Source organism: Ahaetulla prasina, chromosome 10 (assembly GCF_028640845.1).
Source record: "Ahaetulla prasina isolate Xishuangbanna chromosome 10, ASM2864084v1, whole genome shotgun sequence".
Classification (NCBI taxonomy): Eukaryota; Metazoa; Chordata; class Lepidosauria; order Squamata; family Colubridae; genus Ahaetulla; species Ahaetulla prasina.
The window spans coordinates 32217779-32243393 of NC_080548.1; the positions used below are offsets into that span (position 1 = coordinate 32217779).

At 43.1% G+C, this 25615-nt stretch overlaps 2 protein-coding genes across 2 annotated transcripts; one reads left to right on the forward strand and one right to left on the reverse strand.

Annotated features, from left to right (window-relative positions):
* The first annotated feature begins 14 nt into the window (after positions 1 to 14).
* Positions 15 to 6384, forward strand: LOC131204783 (homeobox protein six1b-like). Its single transcript, XM_058196354.1, has 3 exons — positions 15 to 3202; positions 5122 to 5285; positions 6129 to 6384. Exons 1-3 carry the CDS (start codon positions 2819 to 2821, stop codon positions 6376 to 6378), a joined length of 798 nt encoding a protein of 265 aa, XP_058052337.1. The 5' UTR covers positions 15 to 2818; the 3' UTR covers positions 6379 to 6384.
* A 2611-nt stretch (positions 6385 to 8995) lies between these two features.
* On the reverse strand, positions 8996 to 22144 carry MEIOSIN (meiosis initiator). The gene is made up of 13 exons (XM_058196353.1): positions 22069 to 22144; positions 21584 to 21674; positions 21288 to 21387; positions 21054 to 21182; positions 20181 to 20435; positions 19140 to 19260; positions 18513 to 18616; positions 17775 to 17921; positions 17196 to 17272; positions 12217 to 12333; positions 10543 to 10820; positions 9400 to 9489; positions 8996 to 9203 (listed from the first exon to the last, which is right to left on the reverse strand). The coding sequence occupies exons 1-13, from the start codon at positions 22110 to 22112 to the stop codon at positions 9032 to 9034; spliced, it is 1725 nt and encodes a 574-aa protein (XP_058052336.1). The 5' UTR covers positions 22113 to 22144; the 3' UTR covers positions 8996 to 9031.
* Between the last annotated feature and the right edge of the window lie 3471 nt (positions 22145 to 25615).

Here is a 25615-nt window from a genome sequence, read left to right on the forward strand (position 1 = left end):
CAGGTTGGATCGTGTTACCCAGATGGCTGTGTAAGTAATACCGACTTGGGTGGGAGCCAGGGGGCGCTTTTCTGATCCTTGAATTGGAAGATAAAACATGGGAGGGGGCTGGAGGGTCCCAGACAGAATCTCAGGTGAGGTTAACCCTTTGCAGGGATTAAATCTTGCGCTGGTATGAAAAATGCAGGAAGGAGAATAGCTTGTAAATTGCTGGAAGGATGAAAAATAGACCAAAGGAATAGCAGCATGAAGCAGTAAAACAAAACCAGTCAGATTTAGGCATGTGAGTTTGATTTATTCAATAGATCAGGTTTTTTTCAACCTTGGCAACTTCACACTCATCTGTATTCGATAGATGTATAAAATATATAGTATATTCAGTATGTATTGTATTCAATATTCATCTAATGCAGCGGTTCTCAACCTGTGGGTCGCGACCCCGTTGGGGGTCAAATGACGATTTGCCAGGGGTCGCCTAAGACCATTGGAAATATGGGAAGTATACTTGCGAGTCAAAGAATCGCGCTCCAATGGTTGACTCCACAAGCCAGCTGCAGGCTCTTCAAATTGCTAGCCGAATTCGGCTTCAGGCGAGATGAATTAAAAAAGAGAGAAATCTTTGCTCTGATGTCTCCCTCTCAAGCCAGCTGCAATCACTCCCAACTGCTAGCCTAATCTGGCTTCAGGTGCCATAAACTTAATAGGGGAGGAGTCTCCGCTTCAATGCCTCCGTCCTCAAGGCAATCGCAAGCAGTTCAGATCGCTAGCCAATATGGCTTCAGGCGCGATAAATTCAAAACTAAAATAATTTTACGGTTGGGGTCACCACATCGTGGGGAATTGTATTAAAGGGGTCGCAGCACTATAAAGGTTGAGAACCACTGATCTAATGTTTGGACTTCAAATCCCAGCATTCCCCAGCCAACAAGGAATGCTGGGAGTTGACATCCATGCATCTGAAAGTTGAGAAAAGCTGCATTAGATTAATATTGAATATAATGTATACTAAATTTCAGTAGCTTGTCGGCTGGGGAATTCTAGACTTGAAGTCCACACATTTGAAAGCTGACACGGATGAGAAACACTCCATTAGATGAATGTCCCACTTTGCTTTCAGCTACTTAAGGCAGCCTAGGTAATTAAAATGCAATCTGCTACCTTAAAAAAATATGAAAAAATTGCTAGATTTTGCGATTCCTCATTTTTCAAAGTGTACCTCATTCTAAGGCAACTCATCCTTCCTGCTTGAGGGATGTGCCAGAAACAGCTACTGGATAGTGCGTCTGCAAGACATGGTCCAAAAAAAAAAATCAAGCTTCATCACATCGCTACAGGTACTCTCTTTTTAGGTTTTGATCCACCCGCTCCGAATGCTTCGGCGCCTTAACCATCTTTAAAAAAGATTAACTTCTATGTGCTGGAAATGAGGGAGAAACAAAAGTTGTAACTACTTTTCGTTTTGTTGAATGAGGAAGAAGAAAGCAGCCCATCAAGCGATGCTGGGGGGGGGGGTGCCACCTGTGCATGGAGCAAGGATAGCCCATAAGCCCCAGTAGGGGAAGGAAGGATCCCCCCATGCGGAGAGTTGACATCCTGCAGAGATCCCACCATGAGCCAATGAATCAAACGGCAGCCTTGCCTTCCAGCCATCCCTGGCTGGTAATGGATATGGCTTTTCCCTGCAGCTGCAAAAAAGCCTCTTGTTTTTTTGCAAGTTGCAACAGGTTATTTGTCTTGCGAATAGCTGCCTGCTGAGTCCGAAACATGATCTCTGCCTGGGAAGTGCAGGAAAGGGCAGAGGCAGCAACCGTGCTCTTTGCCTGCACTGTCACCACCTGGCGAGGCCAGGAACAAAGGGAGGCAAAGCCCCTGTCAAAGGGATCCAGGCCACCCCATGAAAACTCCCACTTGTTTTGCTCAGGAAGAGGCAGAGGAACCAGCCACCCACACCTGTTTGTTCTGGAAAGAAGAACTTTGCTCTTCTTATCCTTCCCGAGTTTTCCCTTTTCCAGGAGAGGCGTGAAGCCCTTGAAAACGGATACGATAACCTTGAAGACGAGCACATTTGATGATGAGTTTGGAGCTTAGGGACAGTAGTTGAGCAGTGGGTGCAGAAGCATCGGTGTCTTGTTTAGCTCTTTGTCACTTAACAATAATCAACAATAGCCACGCGGGAGCCAGCATGACATAAGGTGCCCAAAACCCAAAAAGCTCTGATTTGGGATAAACGGACTGACCTCTGAGTAGATCTGCCAGTCTTTCCTTTTCTGTGGGTCTCCTGCTCCCCCCTCTGTAGGGGGCATCTCACATTTCCATACCCCCCACATCCTCCTCCACTGAAAGGTTTACCATCCGAGGGTGACGTGGGAGAAGTCTCTCTCGCTCTTCTTGCGGAGTTGGCCAATGGCTGGCCACAGCTGCAGCCTGTGTGGGCTGGGCCTGTAACCGATACCCCCCCAAGACATCTACCCTGGGCAACTGTCTCTAGAGCCAGAAGACAAGAGAAAGGAGTCCTGGGAGCACCGAGACCTGGAAGGGAGAGGAGAGGAGAGACATGGCCACCAAAGTGAGGAACATGGAAGGCACCAGGGTGGCCTTCCACTTCTCTTGGACTCTCTTGTCTTAGTAAGGGAAGCTGACTTGGTCTTCCAGCCACAGAGGACCGACTACCTTCCCTTCTTTGCATCAAGGACAGCAGGACCTTCTACAGGGTAGATGTTGGGTGGCCCTGGTGGGCCGCCGTAAATTGCCTTTGAAAGCCACCAAGTTTTGGAGCCCCCACTTGAGTGGGAAAGAGCACATTACTTCCCACTTAACCATGAATTTTGGCTTCACGCAAGAGCAAGTGGCCTGCGTGTGTGAAGTCTTACAACAAGGGGGCAACATCGAGCGCTTGGGACGTTTCCTCTGGTCCCTGCCAGCTTGTGACCATCTGCACAAGAACGAGAGCGTCCTAAAGGCCAAAGCGGTGGTGGCTTTCCATCGGGGCAATTTCCGAGAGCTCTACAAGATCTTAGAGGGCTATCAGTTCTCTCCACACAATCACCCCAAACTTCAGCAACTCTGGCTCAAAGCTCACTACACCGAAGCGGAGAAGTTGCGTGGAAGGCCGCTGGGAGCCGTAGGGAAATACCGGGTGCGTCGCAAATTCCCTTTGCCTCGGACCATCTGGGACGGGGAGGAAACCAGTTACTGTTTCAAGGTAGGTCTTCTTGGAATTGGGTTTTGTTTTGTTTGTCTATTTCTCAACTTTCGCGGACATCCCACTCCTAACAAAGAAAACTCTGTTTCCAACACCCAAACATTTCAATTCTTCAAGCACAAAAACCATCAATTGTTCTTTGAAAAATTTATATTTGGGATGAACCACTTCCTCTCTTGCCTAAATCTATTATATTCTTCTAATTATCCTTCGGTATTTCTACCACATTCAACTCTAGGGTAACTATATTTCCACTGGAATAGCTTTTAACCGAATAGCCCTTGCACTGCCTCTGTTTCCTCTTTCATGGATCTAACACTCCTACTTTCTTCTCCTGCCAAGAAATCTCTCATGTTGACCCCCCCACATCTCTTTGTTTCTTTTCAACCCTTCCATCCTACTTTTTTTCCCTACTAGTCTCGCCATAACACTGGCTTGATAAAGAAACCTGCCCTAAGGTCCTTTTAATCATTGGGACATAAAACTTTTTCAGGCTGAGCACTGCCCTTGGTCTTTGGAAACTGGGGTTCTATTTCAGGAACTAGAAAGGGGACAAGACAAAAATGTTCCTTGGGTGAAGATTAAAAGTTTACCTGATTTAATTCTGGTTAATTTAATTTGTTAAATAATTAAAGAACTGTACAGGAATAAGGATCTCTTCTTGGGTTTACACTTTCCTTCTTTGTTGTTGCTGTGGTTATGAAAAAAGGAAAAAGTTGTAGCCACTTTTAAAGGAGCCCTGGATGGCAGACTTTCAGGGGTTGTGTAAGGTTCAGGAGTCTCACTTTATATCACTGCTCAAAAGTTTTTAACGTCTTGCATACATAATACAAGTTTTCCTGCCATTCTTTCCCTGTTACCCTTTCCTTTGTATTCATCTTTTTTACTGCAAAATTTAGATCGGGAAATAGTTGGGGAGGGGGTCTCTTGCCCGCTTCAGTCTTTCATGCCATTTTCCACTTCCTCTAAATTCCTCCAGAAACATTCTGAAATAATCATCTGAGGGAGGTCCTAATCATGCATCTCCAAGAAATTCTGGAAAAGTTTCAAAATACATTTATTTTATGCAGCCTTTGGCAGCTGAGGGAGATAATACATGCCCTAGCTCTGTTATTACAGTCAAGCAAGTTTTTCCTTTGCCATTAAATTACAGAAACAGCCCAAACCTTCAGGCTTCGCAAAATTTCACCCTTGAATTAAAAATAAAAGAAGGGGATGGGATTGGGTGCTCATTTTTGAAAGACAACCAAGATCAAAGAACGATGATGTTGCCCTCTATGGGTTATATTATAACATTTAACCTGACCTTGAAATATTTACACTTAAACAATACTGTTTGCTTTTGAAGCTGGTCTAATGGCAAAAGCAGACCAAGGTACTTGCAGCGGTTCAAAAAACAAATTTAGAAGAATTTTGGAATCATAGGAAAACTACAGTTAGGTTACTGATTCTGGATTCCTGCAAAAGGAGCTAAAGACCACTAAATACATCGATAGCAAATATAGATTTGATTGCCCCAGGAAAATGTTTAGAAATTAACAATAAAAACGCTCAGAAAAATGAACTACTGTCTCTGTCTGGAAAGGTTAGAGTTCAGTGCCACTATTTTAGGGGGGAAAAAGATTTAAGAGGATTAAGGGTCTTGGGGTATTTTATTTATTTGGAAAATTTATATTGCCTGCAATATGACCACAACTTGGAGGAGAAGTTGTGACATGATGTGGTCATTATGCGTGTCACTGTGTGACCGGACCCAATTTTACAACCATTTTTACTGCTGTGAAGTGAATCAGGCTTCCCCCATTGCCTTTGCTTGTGGGAATTTGTCGTAACTTTGAACTATTGTTAAACGAACTGCCATAAGTGAAGCATTCTACTACCTGCAATGCTAAGTTCAATGACTTTCCACTCTCCTACAGGAAAAATCGCGGAGTGTGTTAAGGGAATGGTACATCCACAACCCCTACCCATCCCCTCGTGAGAAAAGAGAGCTGGCAGAAGCTACTGGGCTGACCACAACTCAGGTCAGCAACTGGTTCAAGAACCGGCGCCAGAGGGACCGTGCGGCAGAGACCAAAGAGAGGTGAGGGGGCTTCTCTGCCAGCAGGAAATTCAAGCCAACTATTCTGAATTTATTTATTTAGCTACCCATCTTGCCACATGGTTAAGTCTGGGAGGCTTACAATATATATCTATTGTTTAAATTAAATTTCTTACAGCTGCAGCATACAGAAAATCCTTTGGGACCTCACCTGGGGCAGAAAAGTGGCCTTGGGACTAGACATGCAGATGATGGCTAGGATGAGCCAGGAAAGGAGGACTGAGACATGAGCAGATGTAGAACAGAAGCATTGGGGGAATCTCAGATGAAAGGGAAGCAGAGGGAAAGATCTCCCTTGCTTTTCCATCTTCCATTCCACTGGTTCTGCCACTAAGGCAGCGTTTCTCAACCCCAGCCATTTTAAGATGTGTGGATTTAACTATATGTTATGGCTAATAAATGAATTTTAAAAATATTTGCAAGGTCCGGTCCCAGAATTCAAGAATTCTGGCCATGACAGATCAACTGAAACTTTGCCTGCTTTTTATTTAAAACACAGATAAAACGGGAGAAAGGAAGAGTATTATGTATGTTTGCTGTCTTGAGTTAATTCTAAAGTTAAAAAAAAACACAGAATAAAAATCTAATGAATCACAGATTAAAAACAGGAGAGGGTTTAATCTCCCCATTGGGGCCACCCGCTTGATTTTTCTGACAGTACGCTGCAGGCACCCCTGAAATATCCCAGATCAGAGAAGGCTGAAATATTTATTAACATGCACTGATTAGATTATTTTTTAAGACCAACCAATTTAGTTGGCATTTTGGCAATTGAATTTCGGAATCACACGGACTTGGGCATCATCTCTTTCTTTTTGGCTGCAGGGAGAACGGCGAGGGCGGCATTCTGAAGGAAGGGCATGGGCTGCCCCGAGACAGACACATGATCCCCAGCTCCGAGGACGAAAGCTCCCCCATTGACAGCCCCTCACTGCTCTACCCGGCCTTGCAGCTTTCAGTTCCCGAGGGATCCTCCATTCACAATGCCCCACGGGTGGATTACCTGCAGAACCAGCCCCTCCACAATGGCCTCCTGGGGTCCCTCACTTCCACTCTCGTAAATCTGGGATCCTGAAACAATCCATTAAGACACTGCCATGTTCTCAGCAGGTTGTTTTTTCGTTCTAGCCCCTCTGCATGTAAATATTCCCGTTTCCAACTGCAAGGATCATCACATTGTGTCTCTTTGTAAAAGTGGGAAACTGTGGTACAACCATGCTGAATCATCATCACATTTGATATCGAGCAAAAACGAACCATGTCCCACGGGGGTGGAAAATGTCAGGTGTTTTTCCAACTGTGAGAAAAGCTGAAGCTCTCCGATCTGAAATTTCTTCTACCTGTACATTTCCTGACTGGCCAAATTCTTGATTTCTGCACTCTCTGCACCCTAAAGCAATGGCAGGAAAGTCTCTTAGCTGCAAAAACAGCTACAGAACCAAGCAAAAGAGCAGACAAGCAACTAACAGCACAGAATCACGAGCTTAAGGTCAAGATGGGTGTCTGCAGCAGGAACATCTGTTTAAAGTAGAAAGCACCCAATTAAGATTAATTAGGATTTAGGCCTGGACAGCTGAGTACATACAAACGCTTATCCCCTAGAGAGAACAGATGTGATTTGCATATCGCAGTGCCAAGAACCTTAATGACTTGGAGAGAGAACCGCATTTGAGCAGATTTCAAATGGAACCAAGAAATGAAGGATGTGGAAAAAAACCAATATTGATCCTCTGCTGGTGATTCTCTTTGCAGAGAGATCCAGCAAGAGTTCATAGGATTGGGATAACCTTAGAATATCCCTCTTAAAAGTGTAGGATGGGCATTTAGGCCTTTTGGGACTGATTTCTTGAATGGAATCCAATGGCGTGTGCAAGTAGTCCATCAAAGCCAAATCATGTTTTTCTGCCAATTTTTTAAATAAATGTAAAATTGAAAAAAATTTTTTATCTAGGGCAAGGTGGGTTGTGCTCTGTTTTATGGTATTTTTTGCCATAGTTGTTAAACGAATCACTGCGCTTGTTAAGAGAATCTGATTTCCTCCATTGATTGTTTATCAGAAGCTGGCCTGGAAGGTCGCAAATGGCAATCCCATGATCCCGGTATGCTGCAACCTTCTTAAATACATGCCAATCAATGGCCAAGAGACACCTGAATTGTGATCATGTGACCATGGGGATGCTGCCATGGTCATAAGTGTGAGGGATGCCCAAAAGTTACTTTTTTTAGTGTCATTATAACTTTGAACAGTTGCTAAATGGATGGTTGTTAAGTCGAGGACTACTACCTGTTAGGGCATGATTAGGAGTTCTGCTGCCGACATGACATGAGAGTTATCTAAATATATACTGATTACTCCCTGCTGTCTTTCACTTTCATAATCGCTCAGATCACAGAGGCACCCAATCAGTTAATTTTACTGCCATATTTTATTTTAATTATAAATAGCGTTGGGGGAGGGGGGAAACTACCAATAAATATATAAATAGGTAAAAACAATGGAAAAATCCATTGAAGCTTAAAACAGTATTTCAAACACAAATTGATCTGTGTATAGAGGACACAGTCCAAAAGAGGTAAGGGATGACTCAGCATTCCACCAAAACTAAATCCAAACCAACCAGAAATATAAGAATCTGATTTAAGCTCCTCCTAAAGACAAAATTCTCAATATGAAGCATTAATCCTCCTGAGCTCAGAACCCGTTTTGCCTCTTTTAAACTTCCTAACTCTCCTGGAACAAAAGCAAACCTGTAGAATTATTCCTTCCTTAGGATCTTGAGGAACTGGCCCACATAACAGGGTCAGTGGGAACTCAATGCCATCCAGAGCAAGCTCTGAAATGGACTTGCCTCAGTTAAAAGTTTAAAACATCTAGAAACCATTTACTATATAATAAAGCCTGAAAAACTTGGTGTGGAGCAAGCAAGTCTATATGGACCTCAAAAATTCCATTTGTACTAGCCAAATACGGAACTAAACTGCTGGAAACTAAACTGATGGGGTGGATCTGAGAACATCTATGGCACAAAGCTGTGGGAGACGAAGGGCAGATAAAAGCTTAGACAATAAATATAGATCTTAGATTTTTGTCTCCAGTCCATTAAAATTATTTTTAAAAGTAGATCCTTTCAAATGCATTTGTGCTTTTAGATCAAGGATACAAGTTAATATAAAATTTCAAACCTGGCATGTTCTCACAAATAGAACAACATAGTCCCATCATCTAGAGCTAGAGGTTCCCCTTCCTCATGCTGTTTTCTTCCTGCAGTTGATCCTGTTCAAGGTCACTAGAAATCAGTTTTGGACACAGATAGGATAGAACAGCATATATAGGACTGTAGTGACTGGAACATCTGGAAATCTGGGGGAAAAAACCATCCCATCGATCAATGTCTTCGTTCTGCTCAGGAAACCAAAATGCATAACGACAGATGAAACATTGGTGATGGGATATGATGAGGCTAAGCAAGGAAAATAGATGGGGAAAGCTGATGTTTTGGGGAGAAACAGAGTAAATGGCCTCCTTCCTTGTTGCTTGTCTACATTCCCCCTACATTCCCCCTGTCAACAAGTAGGAGTAAAGCTCCTATTGCTTGATATTTTGCTGAAAATGAAGTAGGCACACACTCTATCGCAGAACCGTGGTAGGGAAGTTCCAACAGAGTCGGCAGATAGAGGGTTCCAGAGCCCACTGAACAGATATACATTACCAACACAGGGGGAAAGAATCATGGAATACAGCCTAACAAAGAGACGTTGCCCGCTGCCTGGGTGCCAGGAATGGATTTCTCAGCAAGCAGCAAGTGGAAAGGTTTGGGTGGTTCTGGTTCCTCATCACCACTGGAGAAGTCGTCTCTCACAATTCGGTTGTTGAGGCGGCTGAATCGGCGAGCTTTCATGCTGTGAGAGAGGGAAAGAGCATAAAAAGGAAGTTTAGAGCCTAACAAAGGTTTCCCTGTTCGAATTATCTGTTTAGCTGGCTGGGGAACTGTGGGAGTTGAAGTCCACAAGGTTGCCAAGGTTGAACCCCCTTGTTCTACAACATGGCTGACTGATTCTCCAAAGGATTATCCATTGTTGCCCAAAGCAAACATACCAATATGGCTTCCGCTCCTGCTTTGTCATCATACGCCACAGCTGGGCCAGCTCCCTTGTAGCTGCTGTGGAAGCCATGCCTGGGCAAGTGCTATGAAGAGATTAAAACAGCCAAGATACTGTCAATGTCCATAAATCCATCAAAGATTTCAAGAAAACAATATTTCTGTAGTGAGCATTGCCCAAGCCAGGAATTTGACTGCCAGGAATTTGATCTTGACCAGCTCAAGGTTTTACTTGGTCTTCCATCCTTCCGAGGTCAGATTGTTGGGGGCAATGTGGTGACTCTGTCAACCGCTTAGAGAGGGCTGTAAATTGTGTGATTTTTTTTGTATTTTTTGACGTATTTATTATATGTTGTTGCTTTATTGCTAAAATGATTGGTCTTTGAGGATTTGCTCCCTTATTTATTTGCCCATTTTTGTAAATGTTCCCTAAATGCTTCCTGATGGCAGTATAGTAATAATAAGGCTTCAAAATCACTATTGGCTTTGAATTTAAAAGTCCCTAGTTAAATCTCAGCATACCAAGGAGCTCACTGGGACTGTACATAAGTTAGCCCCAACTTCCATTCTATAAGAACAGAAAGAAAGGACAATAACTGACATTACAGGCCTACTCTAGAAGTGATGATATACAGGTAGCCCTTGACTTACAACTGTTCAATTTAGTGATTACAACAGCACTGGAAAAAGTGACTTATGACCACTTTTCAGACTTATGACCATTGCAGCATCCCTGTGATCACATGATTTACATTCAGATGCATCCCCACGGTCACGTGATATACCTTTGGGCGCTTGGCAACTGATACTCATATTTATGTCACTTGCATTGTCCCGGGTCACGTTATCTCCTTTTGCGACCTTCTGATAAGCCAAGTCTATGGGGAAACCAGATTCATTTAACCACAGTGTGACTAACTTAACAACTGCAGGGATGCAGTTAACAAATGTGGCAAGAAAGGTCGTAAAAGGGGGCAAAGCTTCACTTAACACACGTCTCACTGAGCCACAGAAACGTCGGGCTCTGCTGCGGTCGTAAGTTGAGGACTAGCTGTATCTTGAGAAAAACTAAACCGCTGCCGGCCTCCTAATTGTCGCAAAAGGCTGGGTCCACTGGGGTTTCGTCTCCCAGCTCTCACCGGATAAAGTGCTTGCGGTTCAGGCGACAAAACATGATGAAGCCGTTCACGCACTTCTTCTTCAGCTGCAGGGGGGACGAGGCGTTGCTGCGTTTCTCGGCGCCTGCCGGTGGGCGCCTGGCTCTCCTGCCCGCCGTCGTCTTCTTCTGCTTCTTCTTGTTCTTCTTCCTCAGGGGGGCTCCTGGCGCACCCTTGGCCCTCGGGCAGGGGGTCCAGGTGCTGTCGCTGTTCTCCTCGCTGGAGGAGCCGGGGCCTTCGGGTCTCACCGGGGGTGCTCCCTGAAAGAGGAAGGCGCAGAAAAGAGGCCTGGAAATGGCAGCTGAGATCCGGGAATTGCCCGGGGAATAAAACAGAACTTGGTCTAGCAGGAAGATGACTTTGGCCATCTTAGGGTATTTCATCCAGGGGCTGCAATGTTTGGGAAGGGTAACGATGGGCTGATTGACTGGAGAGGGCGGGCTCCTGCGTGAGATGATCGATGCTGGGATTGGTGGCTGGGTGTAAAGGGGGAGGGTCCCTTTTTTCCCGCCTTTTTTCTTCTGGGTTTGCTCTGTATTGCTCTTTAGATTTACCTCACGATGTGCCTGACTATATGTATATAACTTATATATATAGATATAATATAAATTTATATATAAATACATGTGTGTGTGTACACACACACACACACACACACACCTATATACAAATATTTGGGCTCAATGTGATCGTTAGTTGAGGACTACCTATAAGTTGTACTTGAAATAATTTAATTAATGGAGAAATATGATACTGTAAAAAGATACAGGAGTAAAAGATACACTGATCTAGTATCCGGGATTGTAATGATCTCGGATGTCAATTTCTATACAGTATCAACATCTTCTTCTCACAAAACCACTTTGAAGTATGAACAAGTAACCACATAGCTTAAATTTTACACTAATGCAAATGAGTGGATGATACTCATAGTAGTCAGTCAATGAAGAAAACCGTGTAAGATTATTACAAAACATAATCCAAACCTCCGTAGAACGGATAGGCCTATGGTCTGATCGTCCAGCAGGGTTCTTTTTACAACTCATTTTTAAAATTCTTGTACAGCTGGGTATGTGTGTCGTAACTGCCTATAAACATTAAAAAGCATGTAAAACCTTCCAACTTACAACACTTTTGGTACCACGTGTTTTGATTCAGAGTTTCATTATTCTGTGGTATTTTAACGTTCTCTTCTGTGTGTATTTATGTGAAGGTTTTATTAAAAGTCAGTAGGATTTGTGAAAGTCTTGCTAAAATAAATGGGAGGAAATTGAGCCTATCTGAATTCTACCTATCTCCAGTAAGACAGAAAATGACATAAACATTATGTCCATCGAATCATAAAGAATCAAAAGTGATCAAAAGACTGAACAATGACCGCTTCTATTGTTTCTAACCACTGGTGTTCAAGCTCCGGGTGCTGCCTCTGAGCCTTTAACCAATGTACAACTGATTTACAGCTGCAGTATTAATAGCTTCTCAATTAATCTCTTTTGTTTTGTTTTAAAGCCATAGCAATATAGACTACAGTGACTACCTCTTGGACAGAAAAATATAGTTTAAATATAGGCCTTAATAAGGACATTGGAAGATTCCATGACCTGATTTCTCTGGCTCACAAATTACCAGTTCCGTTCCTCACAATCCATTCCCCACCTCTTGGATTTGTTCGCTCCACGAGGATAATATTTCATTCACTCTTGACATGGGGCTGGACTCGGTTTTACCTGCTTCATTGTAGGAAAGGTAACAGTGATCCAGCGTGAATGCTGACTGCAAGAGAGGAAGGAAAAAATCAGAGGGATGGCATTGTAAATTGAACTAACAAAGACAGGGGAAGGAAAGAAGAATAGAAAAGAATATTAGGCTTCAAATGTAAGATTTTACATACATGTATATATAACAGTCACCAATACAAAATCCTGTCTAAAATACCATTCAATCTTGTTTCCTTATCATTTAAACTGAAATCAGTTTAGCGGTGCATGATTTGCAGAGTTGTTGACAACTGGGATAATGTCTTAATCTCAAAGAGTTGCTTACTGAAACTCAGAAAGGCTATTCAAATAAAAATGAATAAGCATGCCGTTGGGCACAGCAAGATCCAAGGAGTTTGACCATTGAAGGAACTGCATGTTGACCAAGATATTACACATTGTAGATCTTAAGAAAATCACAGGGCTCCCAAAGACACTTTAAAAATTGTTACTGAAATGCCATAGTAACTGTTCAATTTTTCTTTCCTGTTCTAGAATAATTTACCCCTATGTCTTCTCATTTCTTTACCCTGTTGAGTGTGTGTCTCTGGCACACAATTTGGATGCAAAGTATGGCCCTTACCCTAAAAGAAACCTGCATATTCCAGATATAATCCAATGCCATTGACTGCAACTGATCAAGTTCTCCAAGGTCTTCAGAGAATTATTAGCTACCCTACATTGTAGCTCAAGGATATAAGGACACTGATGATCTTCTGAATGCAAAACCTCTGCTCCACCATTAAGCCATTGTTGGCTTCTCAGTCTGCTTTTCAGGCAAGTGCATATACTGCATAAGTACATAAAAATATTTGGGCTAGACAATTATAAAGTATATGCAATTAGTCTCAAGCCATGTACGTTAACCAGTCTCCACTGAAAAATATCCCGTGTGAGCTAACAATAGGAAATTGTGTTGCACAGTTATTCATTAACAATCCCCAGTCAACCTTTGATATTAACAATCAATTACAAAGGGCAAGTGTGTGAGAACCAGCTCAGATGGAGCAAAGTAGAAAGGACACACAACAGACCAGGCTGCCTTTTTCAATGGTGGCTATTTATATCTGGAACAACCATACAGAGAGCCAGGACGGGGAGAGTGAAGGTGTCGGACTAGAAGCCAGGAATCCCAAGTGGAAGCCCAGTCTCAGCTGCAGAAGTTCACTGGAAGTTGAGTCATGGCCACTGGATTTTTCTTGTTGGCTCGAAACATTTCACTGCTTATCCAAGTAGTTTCTAGAGTCTGAGCAAGTTGGTTAGGGGGACCCCAAATAGGTCTTCTGAATAGGCTTGTTAGATGAGTAGGCAGCGAGTTCTTAAGAGTCCTAAATCCTTTCTCCTAGGTGGATACTGCTCTTCCATCAATCCTCAGGAAGACTTTATGCTGCTCTTGCATCATAATCTTAGGAAGATTAAGACCAGGGAAGCCTCACTTAACGACTGCCTGAATGATTGAGAGTCTTCCTGGACAGATTCCTACAGAAATTCACTACGTGACTTTGGGTCAGTCACACACTCTCAACTCAATCTGCTTCACAGTGATTGTGGTGGGGAAAAACAGGAGGCAAGAACACTATGTAAAGGTAGTCCTCGACTTACGACCACAATTGAGCCCAAAATTTCTATTGCTAAGTGAGTCATTGGTTAAGTGAGTTTTGGTCTAGTTTACGACCTTTCTTGCCACAGTCATTAGGTAAATCACTGCAGTTGTTAAGGTAGGAAACATGGTTGTTAAGTGAACAACCATCTTTCCTACCTTCCCCATTGACTTTGCTGGTCAGAAGTCACAAAAAGGGATCACGTGACCCTGGGACACCGAAACCATCATAAATATGAGCCAGTTGCCAAGTGTCTGAATTTTTATCGCCTGACCACTGGGATCCTGCAATGGTCATAAGTGTGAAAAACGGTCATCAGATACTCTTTTCAGTGCCTTTGTAACTTTGGTCATTGAAAGAATTGTTGTAAGTTGAGGACTACCTATATTATACACTTGACTGTTCGTAAGTCAGAAGTCTCGGGATTATGCAGGGGATAAAGCAACAGTTGCTTCTTCGAACTGCCACAGTTGTTAAGTGAATCACACAGTTGTTAAGCAAATGTAGCTTTCCCTACCAGTTGCCAAGCATCCAAAATTTGATCACATGACCATGTGGATGCTGCAACGGTTGTTAAGTGTGAAAAAAAGACCCTAAGTCACTTTTTTCAGTGGTGTTGTAACTTTGAACAGTCACTGAATGAATGTTTGTAAGTCGAGGACTACCTGTTCACTGCCTTGACTTCTTCTGTGAAAGGGAAGATATAAATCTAGCAAATAGAGTAATAACACATATACCAGGAACTACACATCATGTTGCATGATGGAATCTGTAGTTCCATGCCCCTGGAAAACACCAGGTGGGAAAAAGCTGGAATTCAGACTCCGCAAGCCGAAATAGATGAATGGAAGATGAAAAAAGAATGTAATATATGAAGCTGAGTAGCAAAGTCCTTACCTTTCTCAAAAGTGTTCCAGCAGGGGTATGTGAAAAATTGCTGGACTGAGGAGACAAATACACATCTTCAAATAATACTGCAAAGAAGCAAAAGGTTCTTTGAAAAATGTCTTAAAGGCCATCTGCTTCCCTCATCACATTTCAAGAAAAGGGTCCAGAGAAGCAACTTTTGTCATTTGCTCTCCATTTCCTTCTTTTCATCTCATCTATACGATAAAATCGCTCAGCTGAGGGACGGTCTGGACCGAATTTGGGATGATCCAAGCGAGGGAGAGGAGGCACGTCTTGTTGAGCACATTTGGGATGAGTTTGACCCTGTGGCTCCCGAGGACGTGGACAGGTTGTTGGGGAGGCTTCACGGCACGACATGTTTACTGGACCCGTGCCCTTCCTGGCTGGTACTGGCCACTCAGGCGGTGACACGAGGCTGGCTCCAGAGGATTATCAACGCTTCTTTGTTGGATGGGGTTTTCCCTGCCGCCTTGAAAGAGGCGGTGGTGAGACCCCTCCTTAAGAAGCCCTCTTTGGACCCAGCTATTTTGGGTAATTATCGTCCAGTCTCCAACCTTCGCTTTGTTGCGAAGGTTGTAGAGAGTGCCGTGGCGCGACAGCTACCCCAATACCTGGATGAAGATGTCTATCTAGACCCGTTCCAGTCCGGCTTCCGACCCGGATACAGCACGGAGACAGCTTTGGTCGCATTGGTGGATGATCTCTGGAGGGCCAGGGACAGGGGATATTCCTCTGCCCTGGTCCTATTAGACCTCTCAGCGGCGTTCGATACCATCGATCATGGTATCCTGCTGCGCCGGTTGGGGGGATTGGGAGTGGGAGGCACCGTATATCGGTGGTTCTCCTCCTATCTCACCGACCGTCGCAGACGGTGTTGACAGGGGGGCAGAGGTCGACCGCGAGGGGCCTCACTTGTGGGGTCCCACAGGGGTCGATTCTCTCGCCCTGCTGTTCAACATCTACATGAAGCCGTTGGGTGAGATCATCAGTGGTTTCGGGTGAGATACCAGCAGTACGCTGACGACACCCAGCTGTACTTTTCACCCGGACCACCCCAATGAAGTTGTTGAAGTGCTGTCCCGGTGTTTGGGCTGTCGGGTCTGGATGGGGAGAAACAGGCTCAAGCTTAATCCTCCAAGGCGGAGTGGCTGTGGATGCGGCACCCGATTCAGTCAGCTGCAGCCGCGGCTGGCTGTTGGAGGCGAGTTACTGGCCCCAAAGGATAGGGTGCGCAACTTGGGTGTCCTCCTGGATGATCGGCTGTCGTTTGAAGACCATTTGACGGCCGTCTCCAGGAGGGCCTTCCACCAGGTTCGCCTGGTTCGGCAGTTCGCCTTCCTGGACAGATTCCTACAGAAATTCACTACGTGACTTTGGGTCAGTCACACACTCTCAACTCAATCTGCTTCACAGTGATTGTGGTGGGGAAAAACAGGAGGCAAGAACACTATGGAAAGGTAGTCCTCGACTTACGACCACAATTGAGCCCAAAATTTCTATTGCTAAGTGAGTCATTGGTTAAGTGAGTTTTGGTCTAGTTTACGACCTTTCTTGCCACAGTTGTTAAGTGAATCACACAGTTGTTAAGGTAGGAAACATGGTTGTTAAGTGAACAACCATCTTTCCTACCTTCCCCATTGACTTTGCTGGTCAGAAGTCACAAAAAGGGATCACGTGACCCTGGGACACCGAAACCATCATAAATATGAGCCAGTTGCCAAGTGTCTGAATTTTTATCGCCTGACCACTGGGATCCTGCAATGGTCATAAGTGTGAAAAACGGTCATCAGATACTCTTTTCAGTGCCTTTGTAACTTTGGTCATTGTATGAATTGTTGTAAGTTGAGGACTACCTATGTTATACAGTTGACTGTTCGTAAGTCAGAAGTCTCGGGATTATGCAGGGGATAAAGCAACAGTTGCTTCTTCGAACTGCCACAGTTGTTAAGTGAATCACACAGTTGTTAAGCAAATGTAGCTTTCCCTACCAGTTGCCAAGCATCCAAAATTTGATCACATGACCATGTGGATGCTGCAACGGTTGTTAAGTGTGAAAAAAAGACCCTAAGTCACTTTTTTCAGTGGTGTTGTAACTTTGAACAGTCACTGAATGAATGTTTGTAAGTCGAGGACTACCTGTTCACTGCCTTGACTTCTTCTGTGAAAGGGAAGATATAAATCTAGCAAATAGAGTAATAACACATATACCAGGAACTACACATCATGTTGCATGATGGAATCTGTAGTTCCATGCCCCTGGAAAACACCAGGTGGGAAAAAGCTGGAATTCAGACTCCGCAAGCCGAAATAGATGAATGGAAGATGAAAAAAGAATGTAATATATGAAGCTGAGTAGCAAAGTCCTTACCTTTCTCAAAAGTGTTCCAGCAGGGGTATGTGAAAAATTGCTGGACTGAGGAGACAAATACACATCTTCAAATAATACTGCAAAGAAGCAAAAGGTTCTTTGAAAAATGTCTTAAAGGCCATCTGCTTCCCTCATCACATTTCAAGAAAAGGGTCCAGAGAAGCAACTTTTGTCATTTGCTCTCCATTTCCTTCTTTTCATCTCATCTGTATGACACACTTACTGGAGGGTAACACTCCTCCTTAAAACAATCAGAGTGCAACATTGAAGATATCTGCTTCCAGGGATTCATAAAGTCTTCAAGTGCTCAGTGTTTAGTTCCCACAGGAATTGTTGTCCGTAACAGGCCAATAATGTTGACAGTTTTAAAATATCCCACTTCCCGGGAAATCTTTCTAAATCCACTTGTTCTGCTCATATTTAAAGAGGAGAACAAATCAACTCAGGAGGAAATGGCACGTGGGTACAACCCCATCCTTTTTGGTAAGAAACACGATAAGCTTTTTTTAAAAAAAAGGCTGCCTATCAAATTGATCTCACCCAGGGTAAGGATTCCCTCCCTCCTTGCTGTCAATTTACCTGGAGAAAGCTCCTCCTGAACACCTTGGAGAACGTGTGGGGGGAGTAGCCGAGCAGGAGAGGAGAAAAGCGAAGGGCTCAACCCCAGATCAGAACAGCTGTGGCTTTGGGTTCCAATCCCAGGGGAACACAGCTGCAGGCTTCCCACTGCAATATCAAATTTATAGGACGATATTTATGTCAACCTACAGGTAGTCTTCCACTTACAACCATTGGTTCAGCAACCGTTCAAAGTTACAATGGCACTACATAAAGTGACTCTGGACCAGTCCTCTAAAACCACTGCAGCATCCCGACTGTCAAAGTTGGACACTTGGCAACTGGCACGTCTTTACAATGTTTGCATAATCCCAGGGTCAGGTGACTGCCATTTACCACTTTTCTAGTTATCTTCTGACAAGCTAAGTCAACGGGGGGGGGGGGAGTCAGATTCACTTAATGACTGCATGAATAGCAAAAAGTCATAAATCAGGGACACTCACTTAACAACCGCCTTATTTTTGTTCCCAATTGTGGTTGGAAGGCAAGGACTACCTGTACTCATTTTTAGAAGTAGTTGAAAGTAATAAGGAGCATCCCTATTAAAGGAGCACCTCTCAGTAGTATTTAGCAAGCTTCTTAACCAATAAAACATACTAAATTTCATAGAGTTTCCCTCTTACTAAACTGGCTGCCTTGATGTCTCTTCAGCAAAACTTTTTTTTGAGCTTTCCTGCATATTTTCAGGCAACCACTTACCGTTGGAGAACTTCAAAGGGGACTGGATGGAGAGCCAAGGATTGGCTTTGGGTCCTTCCTCCTCTTCTTCTTCACAAGAGGAGTGGTAGTGCACGAGCTCTTGTCTGAAAACGATTGAGATGGTTATCAAAACAATGAAGAGAGACAAGAAAAGGAAGGACTACAGGGGATTTTTTTCTGTTTCAGGGGGACAAGGTATCATTAATCTTTTAATGGCTGCTTTTGGTTTACAGAGGCTCCATCCTCAAAGCTTTCTCACTTAATTCACAATAGTTTTTCTCCCCAATCTTTAATTCCTATCAATCCATCTACCATATTGCAAAGTAAACTTTCTCTCTTTTGAATGCAGGCAGGTAAAGAGGTCTAATTTGTTTTAATCATATCTGACAATACTTGTTACCGGATAAGATTAACACAGCAAGATACAGCCAAATGTAAGTAAGCAACTGAGGTCTCAAAGACCCGTGTTTCATCTGCTTGAGAATGGAGATGGCAAGCTTCTTGACTTCAAAAAGTCCTTGTCTGTTTTAAAAAGCCACAAACATTTAAAAAATGGTCGAATACAAACCCACAGCCATTTAGGAATTCAGTTTTACAAAATATGAAAATACAACACTCAATTCCTACCTCACCAATGTGTTTCCAGGGCCCCCACTATATTGATGCAGTTTATTGTAAGCCATTTGCGCCGTATACACCGAAAATGTATTCTCATCCTTATATTCTTGGTCACCATCAAAATTCCAGCCTGTCAATAACAGTTACAAGGATACGTTTTATTGTAAATAAAATCGGAATAGAATAACATTTCCCGCATGTTAAGAACATCTTTCTGAAAATTGATAAAAACCAGACCTGAATCAGGAAGGAAACAAGGAAGGAAGGAAGGAAGGAAGGAAGGAAGGAAGGAAGGAAGGAAGGAAGGAAGGAAGGAAGGAAGGAAGGAAGACATAATCAAGTATGCTTGCATGGGTTAATATTTAATATAGATGAAACAACAACTCTGGAAAATAAAAAAATATAACATATTCAGGGTGGAATGTTTTTAACAGACTAGTGGACTAGCAAAGAAGTTGCTAAACTACTGCATGTCACAAGTTTAATGAGAAAATCTATTTCAAATAACCAAAAATATTTGCATCTTAATGTCAAGTTCTGTCTAAAAATACTTCAGCGGGTAAGGGAGCTTCCCTATTAAAATGAATTATTGGAAACTAGCAGAATATTTTTTCCTGCCCAGTTCATAATTATTTGGAATTCACTGCCATGCCACATAGACAATAGTGGCTTATATACACATATGGAAAGGATATACTCCTTGCCTGTTAGCAATTAGAGTGAAGCAACTTGTTTAGAGACACATGGCAGTATAAAGTACTGAATGCCAGAGTCTGGGCTAAACATCAGGATTGAAAACATCCACTGGCTGCTGATTGGCTATTGTGGGAAGCAGAATGCTGGACTAAGCAAATTGTTGGTCTCATAAAACAGAATTCCTTATGTTCAAACACCAACACAATCTAATAAATCTTTTTTTTTTCCTTCAATGGAAACAAGCCCTCATCAACCTCTCCCATATTTCAAATTACGTTGTCCGTCACAAAGGAACAATTTATTCTCCACTGAATTGTTGTTTTTTCTTTTACAAAGCAACAAAAGAAATTGTACCTGCAGGATCAAATGGGACTCCAATTTTGGTGAGATCCAGAAGATTAGTGTTTGCAGGCTGGTTAGGCTCTGGTAATGGAACTTTAAAATTGGGAAAAGAAGTTGATTGCTTCTGGAAGGATGAAAGTATAGAAGACACATCTCCCACATCAGGCAGACTCTCTTCCTCTGGGTGTGAGACAGCATGGGCAGAGTCCTTTCCAGCCTCCAGAGCAAGGTATTTGCACACTTTCCTGTTCACACCACCACGCCGATCTACAAAACCAAGTGATACCAAGCATGCTTGAAGAGCTAAATCTCAGGTTTGACAGTACCTGCCTCATTACAGCAGGAGACTTAAGATGCTTCTCCTGTAAGAAAATTCTGCACTTCAGTTTATTCAGCTGCAGTACCAATTTTCTTTAGCTCAATCTGTTCCCGCATCTTTTATTTACCTTTTTAACCTTCCCAGGAGATAACCCCACTTATCTAATTTCTTTCTTGGCTGAGCTATGCAACCATTATAAAGTACCTTCTGTCCATCAAAGAGGAGCAATCTTATTGCATGACATCCACCGCTCGTCTCTGCCTGGCATCAACCCAAGATCCAAGTAGAGCAGGGGTCTCCAACCTAGCAACTTTAAGATATGGCTGTCTGAGGGATTCTGGGAGTTGAAGTCCACAAGTCTTAAAGTTGTCAAGGTAAGAGACCCCTGAAATAGAGGACAAGAAAATGTCTAAAACTACTGAAGCCATGAATGGATGTGAGGCACAGGCTATTACAGACAGTGCTGCAATGGCTGATCACGCAGAGGAAGGAGGAAAAACCTACAAACCGCAACACACTGAAGCATCAAGAGTGGAAACCGCAAGCTTGTGGAATACTTCCCAGACCTGATTTGCGGGTCCGTCTCCTCTTTCTGGGTTTCTTGTAGACGCCCAGGGGCTTGGGATTTTTTGCCCGTGGTGTGACTTCTCTGCGCTCTCTCTTTGGGGCAGCTATCACCACTTGCTGAGGTCCAACTGCTTTGACAAAAGAAAAAATAGAGGCCATATTTGTTACTCAGGTATATACTCTGTACTGTCTGACCATGGGTGTTCTCTGCCTCTATTCTGGCATTTCCCTACCTTTTTGTTCCTCGCCACGACCTTGGAGCAGTGACCTGGCTCTATCGATGCTTGTCTGCAGATGTTCAATGTAGCGAAGGACTCGGAGCAGGATTTCTTTCTGGTGGAATATTAAAAATGCAAAATTAAAGAGCAGAAACATGAAAAGAAACATCTGTCATTTGTATTCAGTTTGGTTTGGAATCAGCACACGCATGAAATCTGTTGTGCAACCGGGCCCAATTTCAAAGTCTGTGTGGATCCAAAATTATAGAACGTTCCTTGAACATTTATGATAAATTCTATTATTATAATACCTTTGTCAACCTCTTACAACTGGTCTGTAGTGGTATGGGTAACATCTGAGCCAATTCTTTAAGTGTGTTAGTGTAGTTATTGCGTTTTCTTCTGTTGAAAAGAGAGAAGGAAGGTTAGATATTTCTTACAAATACATACATAGACACCCTCCCTCTCTATATACTTGCTATTTTTATTCTCCAGAAGTAATAGATTGTCCAACTACAGAATTTAGCATCCTAAATAACCTAGAACCATCATTTGTATTAAATTGTCAAATATTAATATTTAATACATTAATATCACTGAAATAAATGTTAGTACTTTCCATCTCATTCTGTTCAATGCGACAGTCTCAGATAGATGCATATATGTACTATATCATATATAACTTAGGACTATATTAAAACAACCTTTGCTTAACCCGATAGTAGTGGTTATTATCTTCGCCATATCACCATCATTTAAGATGTTGGATTTCAGGTTGTGTAATTTCTTTCCTTACCTGTCATCACAATTTTGTTTGAAATTGTTGTTGTTTGCTTGCATTTCCTCTGAGCAAACCCGTCCTATTTGGTCCCACATCTGTAACGAGAGAAGTGAAGAGAAAATTTCTTGAGTCCTGGATCATAAATCACAACAAAAGAAATGTGTTGGGGAGAGTGAAAAAGAATGTGAGAGGAAACCTTTTACCACAATGTTTTTCAACCTTGGAAACATTAAGATGTGTGGACTTCAACTCCCAGAATTCCCTAGCCAACATACTTGCTAAGATTGAAAAATACTACTATAGTAGAAAGGGCGAACTGCATATACAATGGAATAAAGGAATTAGGAGGCAGGGTTCCTTAAGGGGAGAATCCTAAAACTCAGAAAATGTCCCCTGAGTGATATGCTCCATTTTGGAATTAAATAGCAAAAAATGCTCTATTTTCTTGAATGGGCTAAATGGAAAGGCCTATAGAACTCATACGCCGAATGCCTACTTGTAGCAAGGGCCTGAACTCAAGACTACAACATCAGCTGTCAAACTCATTCCAGACACCAATAAAAGCTTCACTCCAAAGAGGAGATCACAAGTGGTACAGATTTGTTCCAAAAACAGGATTTGGCCAAAGCACCAGAAAGAGCAACACTTAAGAAAGATGAAAATAGCAATTGCAATTGTTATGTTTGGAAACAGTCAGTCATTTTTTATAGGAGGAATAAAAAATATTAAATGCCATCATGATCAGACAGGTAACTAGGAACCCTGAGCTGTCTGGGGAGAACCATGGAGAAGAACACCAGCTATATAAATGTTTTAAATAAATAATGAAGATCAATCAATCAATGGGGGGGGGGGAATACTGGTATGGTAAACGAACAGTGAATTCAGGGATTCAAAATGGCAGTGAAGCTTCTTGAAAGAGATTCTCCAGAAACAACAGAAAAGTAAGGATTTACATAGCGTTATATATTAAGGAGAGAGTGTAAGAGGGCACGGGGTAATAGATCTGTTTGTGGAGGCACTGTATAATAATAAAATGGGGTTCATGAGCCCATCCAAAAGTTAAATTTTTGAATGCTACAAACTGAAGTCTAGAAAGGAAATAACACCCAATTGTGACGCCCCATAAAAATCCTTTTTTTGAGAGAATGGACCCAGGTCCTTTCTGGAAGTCCTGAGGGATAAGGATTATTTGGGAAGGGAGTAGAACTTTCTTTCCCAAAAGAGAAAAGAAAGGAAGATGTCCAGATTTTGAAAATGAACCATTTTCATCAGATTTTGCTGGAAGACTTCCCCTCGGGGAGGCCAAAAGATGGTGAGGGTGGCAAATGGATGCCAGGATCAGATGCAGGAAAGGGGAAAGGGAAAAAAGGGAAAGGAAAGAAGGGGGGGGGGAGAAAGAAAAGGGGAAAGAATTGAAGGAAAGGAAGGGAAATTAAAAAGAAAGGGAAGGGGAAAGGAACAGGAGGAGGTGGAGAAGGAAAAAGAGAAGGATGATGGATGCTCATGAGGTGGAATATAGCTAATTTCTCTCTATGGGGGTATCGAGAGCTGGTCCCCTGGCGTTGTCTGAAGAAAAGATCCAGCCAAGGGATCCAGCCAAGGGATCTCCTTTTTTTTTTAATTTGCATTTATATCCCGCCCTTCTCCGAAGACTCAGGGCGGCTTACACTATGCACCCCACTTCAAGCCTGCCCTCATCTCTTTGGACCAACTCAAAACTGAACCCCAACCTGCCCTTGTGACATATAAACCACGATGAGCAGTGCCTTGCACCCCCAGACCATCCTAGTTTATTCCAAATAAACCTAGTTTGGCCTTCCAGAGCTGCAAACCATTCAGACAGGCTCAGCCTGAGTTACCAAAAAAAAAAAAGAAAGAATCCAGAAGGGTTTTTGGCCAAAGAAAGGATAACAGTTTATGTATATTTTGAGGGGGGGGTAGGAGGAAAGGAGAGGAACAGAGGAAGAAGCCCCCCCCAAAAAATTCCTCAGATCTTAATAAACCAGCAATGGGGGGGGGAGAGTGGGACCCTTCATGGAAGGGAAAGGAGGCGAGCAGCTGATCCCCTCAGGATACCTTCGCTGCCTTTATGGCGGGCACGAGCACTGGGGGGGGGCGGGGAGAGGAAGGGCGAGTGGGAAGCAGCAGTCACAGCAGCGCGCGCTCGCGGCAGACCGGGGCCCGCGCAATTCAGGGACGCGCGCGCTCGCGCCCGCGCCGGAGTGGGCGGGGTAGAAGAGGAGCCCGAGGGGGCGGAGCCTGCCCATGAAAGGCCAGAGCGGCGGGAGGGGCAATCCCACTCTCACAGGACAGACAGCGGGAACCGATTGGTTCGGAGGCGAGGGGCGGGGAATGGGAATTTAAGGGAAAGGGAGGCTGGCCAATCAGCTGGCGTTGCTCTCGTTCCCGCCAAAAGGAGGGAGCAGAGGCCATTATAAAAGGCGCGGGTTGGGCACCGTTCTGCTTTTTTGGGGGGGGGGGGGAATGGTGTGTAGGTGATGCTTCTCTTTGAGGGACGGCTGCAGACCTGCCTCGCTCCCCCGACGTTTTTAATTAATAAAGCAGCGTTTCTCAGACTTCTCAATGTGAACATATATATACTTCAGCTCCCTGAATGCCCCAGCCATGCCATTTGAACCACTAATTTATATTCTATATTTCAGAAGGCTAACTATGGTACCCACCCGTTAGATTATTTATCCACAAATAAATGGTGAAATATATTTACACAAATGCATCCCAATCTCACATGCCAATCGTGTATATATGCTCAGTGAAAGTCACAATGCATTTGCCAAAACTGGTCTGCTAAAAGAAAGATCTTTGCAGTTCTTAACTTTTCTAGCTTATTAGGCTCCACTGTTTAAAAAGATAACTCCATTTATGTTTTTATTTACCTTTGAGGGAAAATAACCCTCACAAGTTATACATAATTCACATTATAATGCCAGTAATTATAACACTCAAAACCGTAGAAATGGTGGTAGACTTTAGGAAAAACCCTTCCATACTTCCACCTCTCACAATACTAGACAACACAGTATCAACAGTAGAAACCTTCAAATTTCTGGGTTCTATCATATCGCAAGATCTCAAATGGACAGCTAACATCAAAAACATCATTAAAAAAGGACAACAAAGAATGTTCTTTCTGCGCCAACTCAGTAAGCTCAAACTGCCCAAGGAGCTGCTGATCCAATTCTACAGAGGAATTATTGAGTCTGTCATTTGCACCTCTATAACTGTCTGGTTCGGTTCTGCAACCCAACAAGAAAAACACAGACTTCAGAGGATAATTAGAACTGCAGAAAAAATAATTGCTACCAACTTGCCTTCCATTGAGGACCTGTATACTGCACGAATCAAGAGGGCCGTGAAAATATTTGCAGATCCCTCGCATCCTGGACATAAACTGTTTCAACTCCTACCCTCAAAACGACGCTATAGAGCACTGCACACCAGAACAACTAGACACAAGAACAGTTTTTTCCCGAAGGCCATCACTCTGCTAAACAAATAATTCCCTCAACACTGTCAGACTATTTACTGAATCTGCACT

What these genes read in the sequence shown, in the direction of transcription:
- LOC131204783 (XM_058196354.1), top strand. Translation starts at nt 2,819, where the DNA reads ATGAATTTTGGCTTCACGCAAGAGCAAGTGGCCTGCGTGTGTGAAGTC. An exon ending in AAACCAGTTACTGTTTCAAG is followed by an intron (nt 3,203 to 5,121) that starts GTAGGTCTTCTT and finishes ACTCTCCTACAG; the next exon opens with GAAAAATCGCGGAGTGTGTT. An exon ending in GCGGCAGAGACCAAAGAGAG is followed by an intron (nt 5,286 to 6,128) that starts GTGAGGGGGCTT and finishes TTTTGGCTGCAG; the next exon opens with GGAGAACGGCGAGGGCGGCA.
- MEIOSIN (XM_058196353.1), bottom strand. Translation starts at nt 22,112, where the DNA reads ATGCAAGCAAACAACAACAATTTCAAACAAAATTGTGATGACAG. An exon ending in CCCTTTGAAGTTCTCCAACG is followed by an intron (nt 17,922 to 18,512) that starts GTAAGTGGTTGC and finishes TTGATATTGCAG; the next exon opens with TGGGAAGCCTGCAGCTGTGT. An exon ending in AACCGCAAGCACTTTATCCG is followed by an intron (nt 9,490 to 10,542) that starts GTGAGAGCTGGG and finishes ATCTCTTCATAG; the next exon opens with CACTTGCCCAGGCATGGCTT.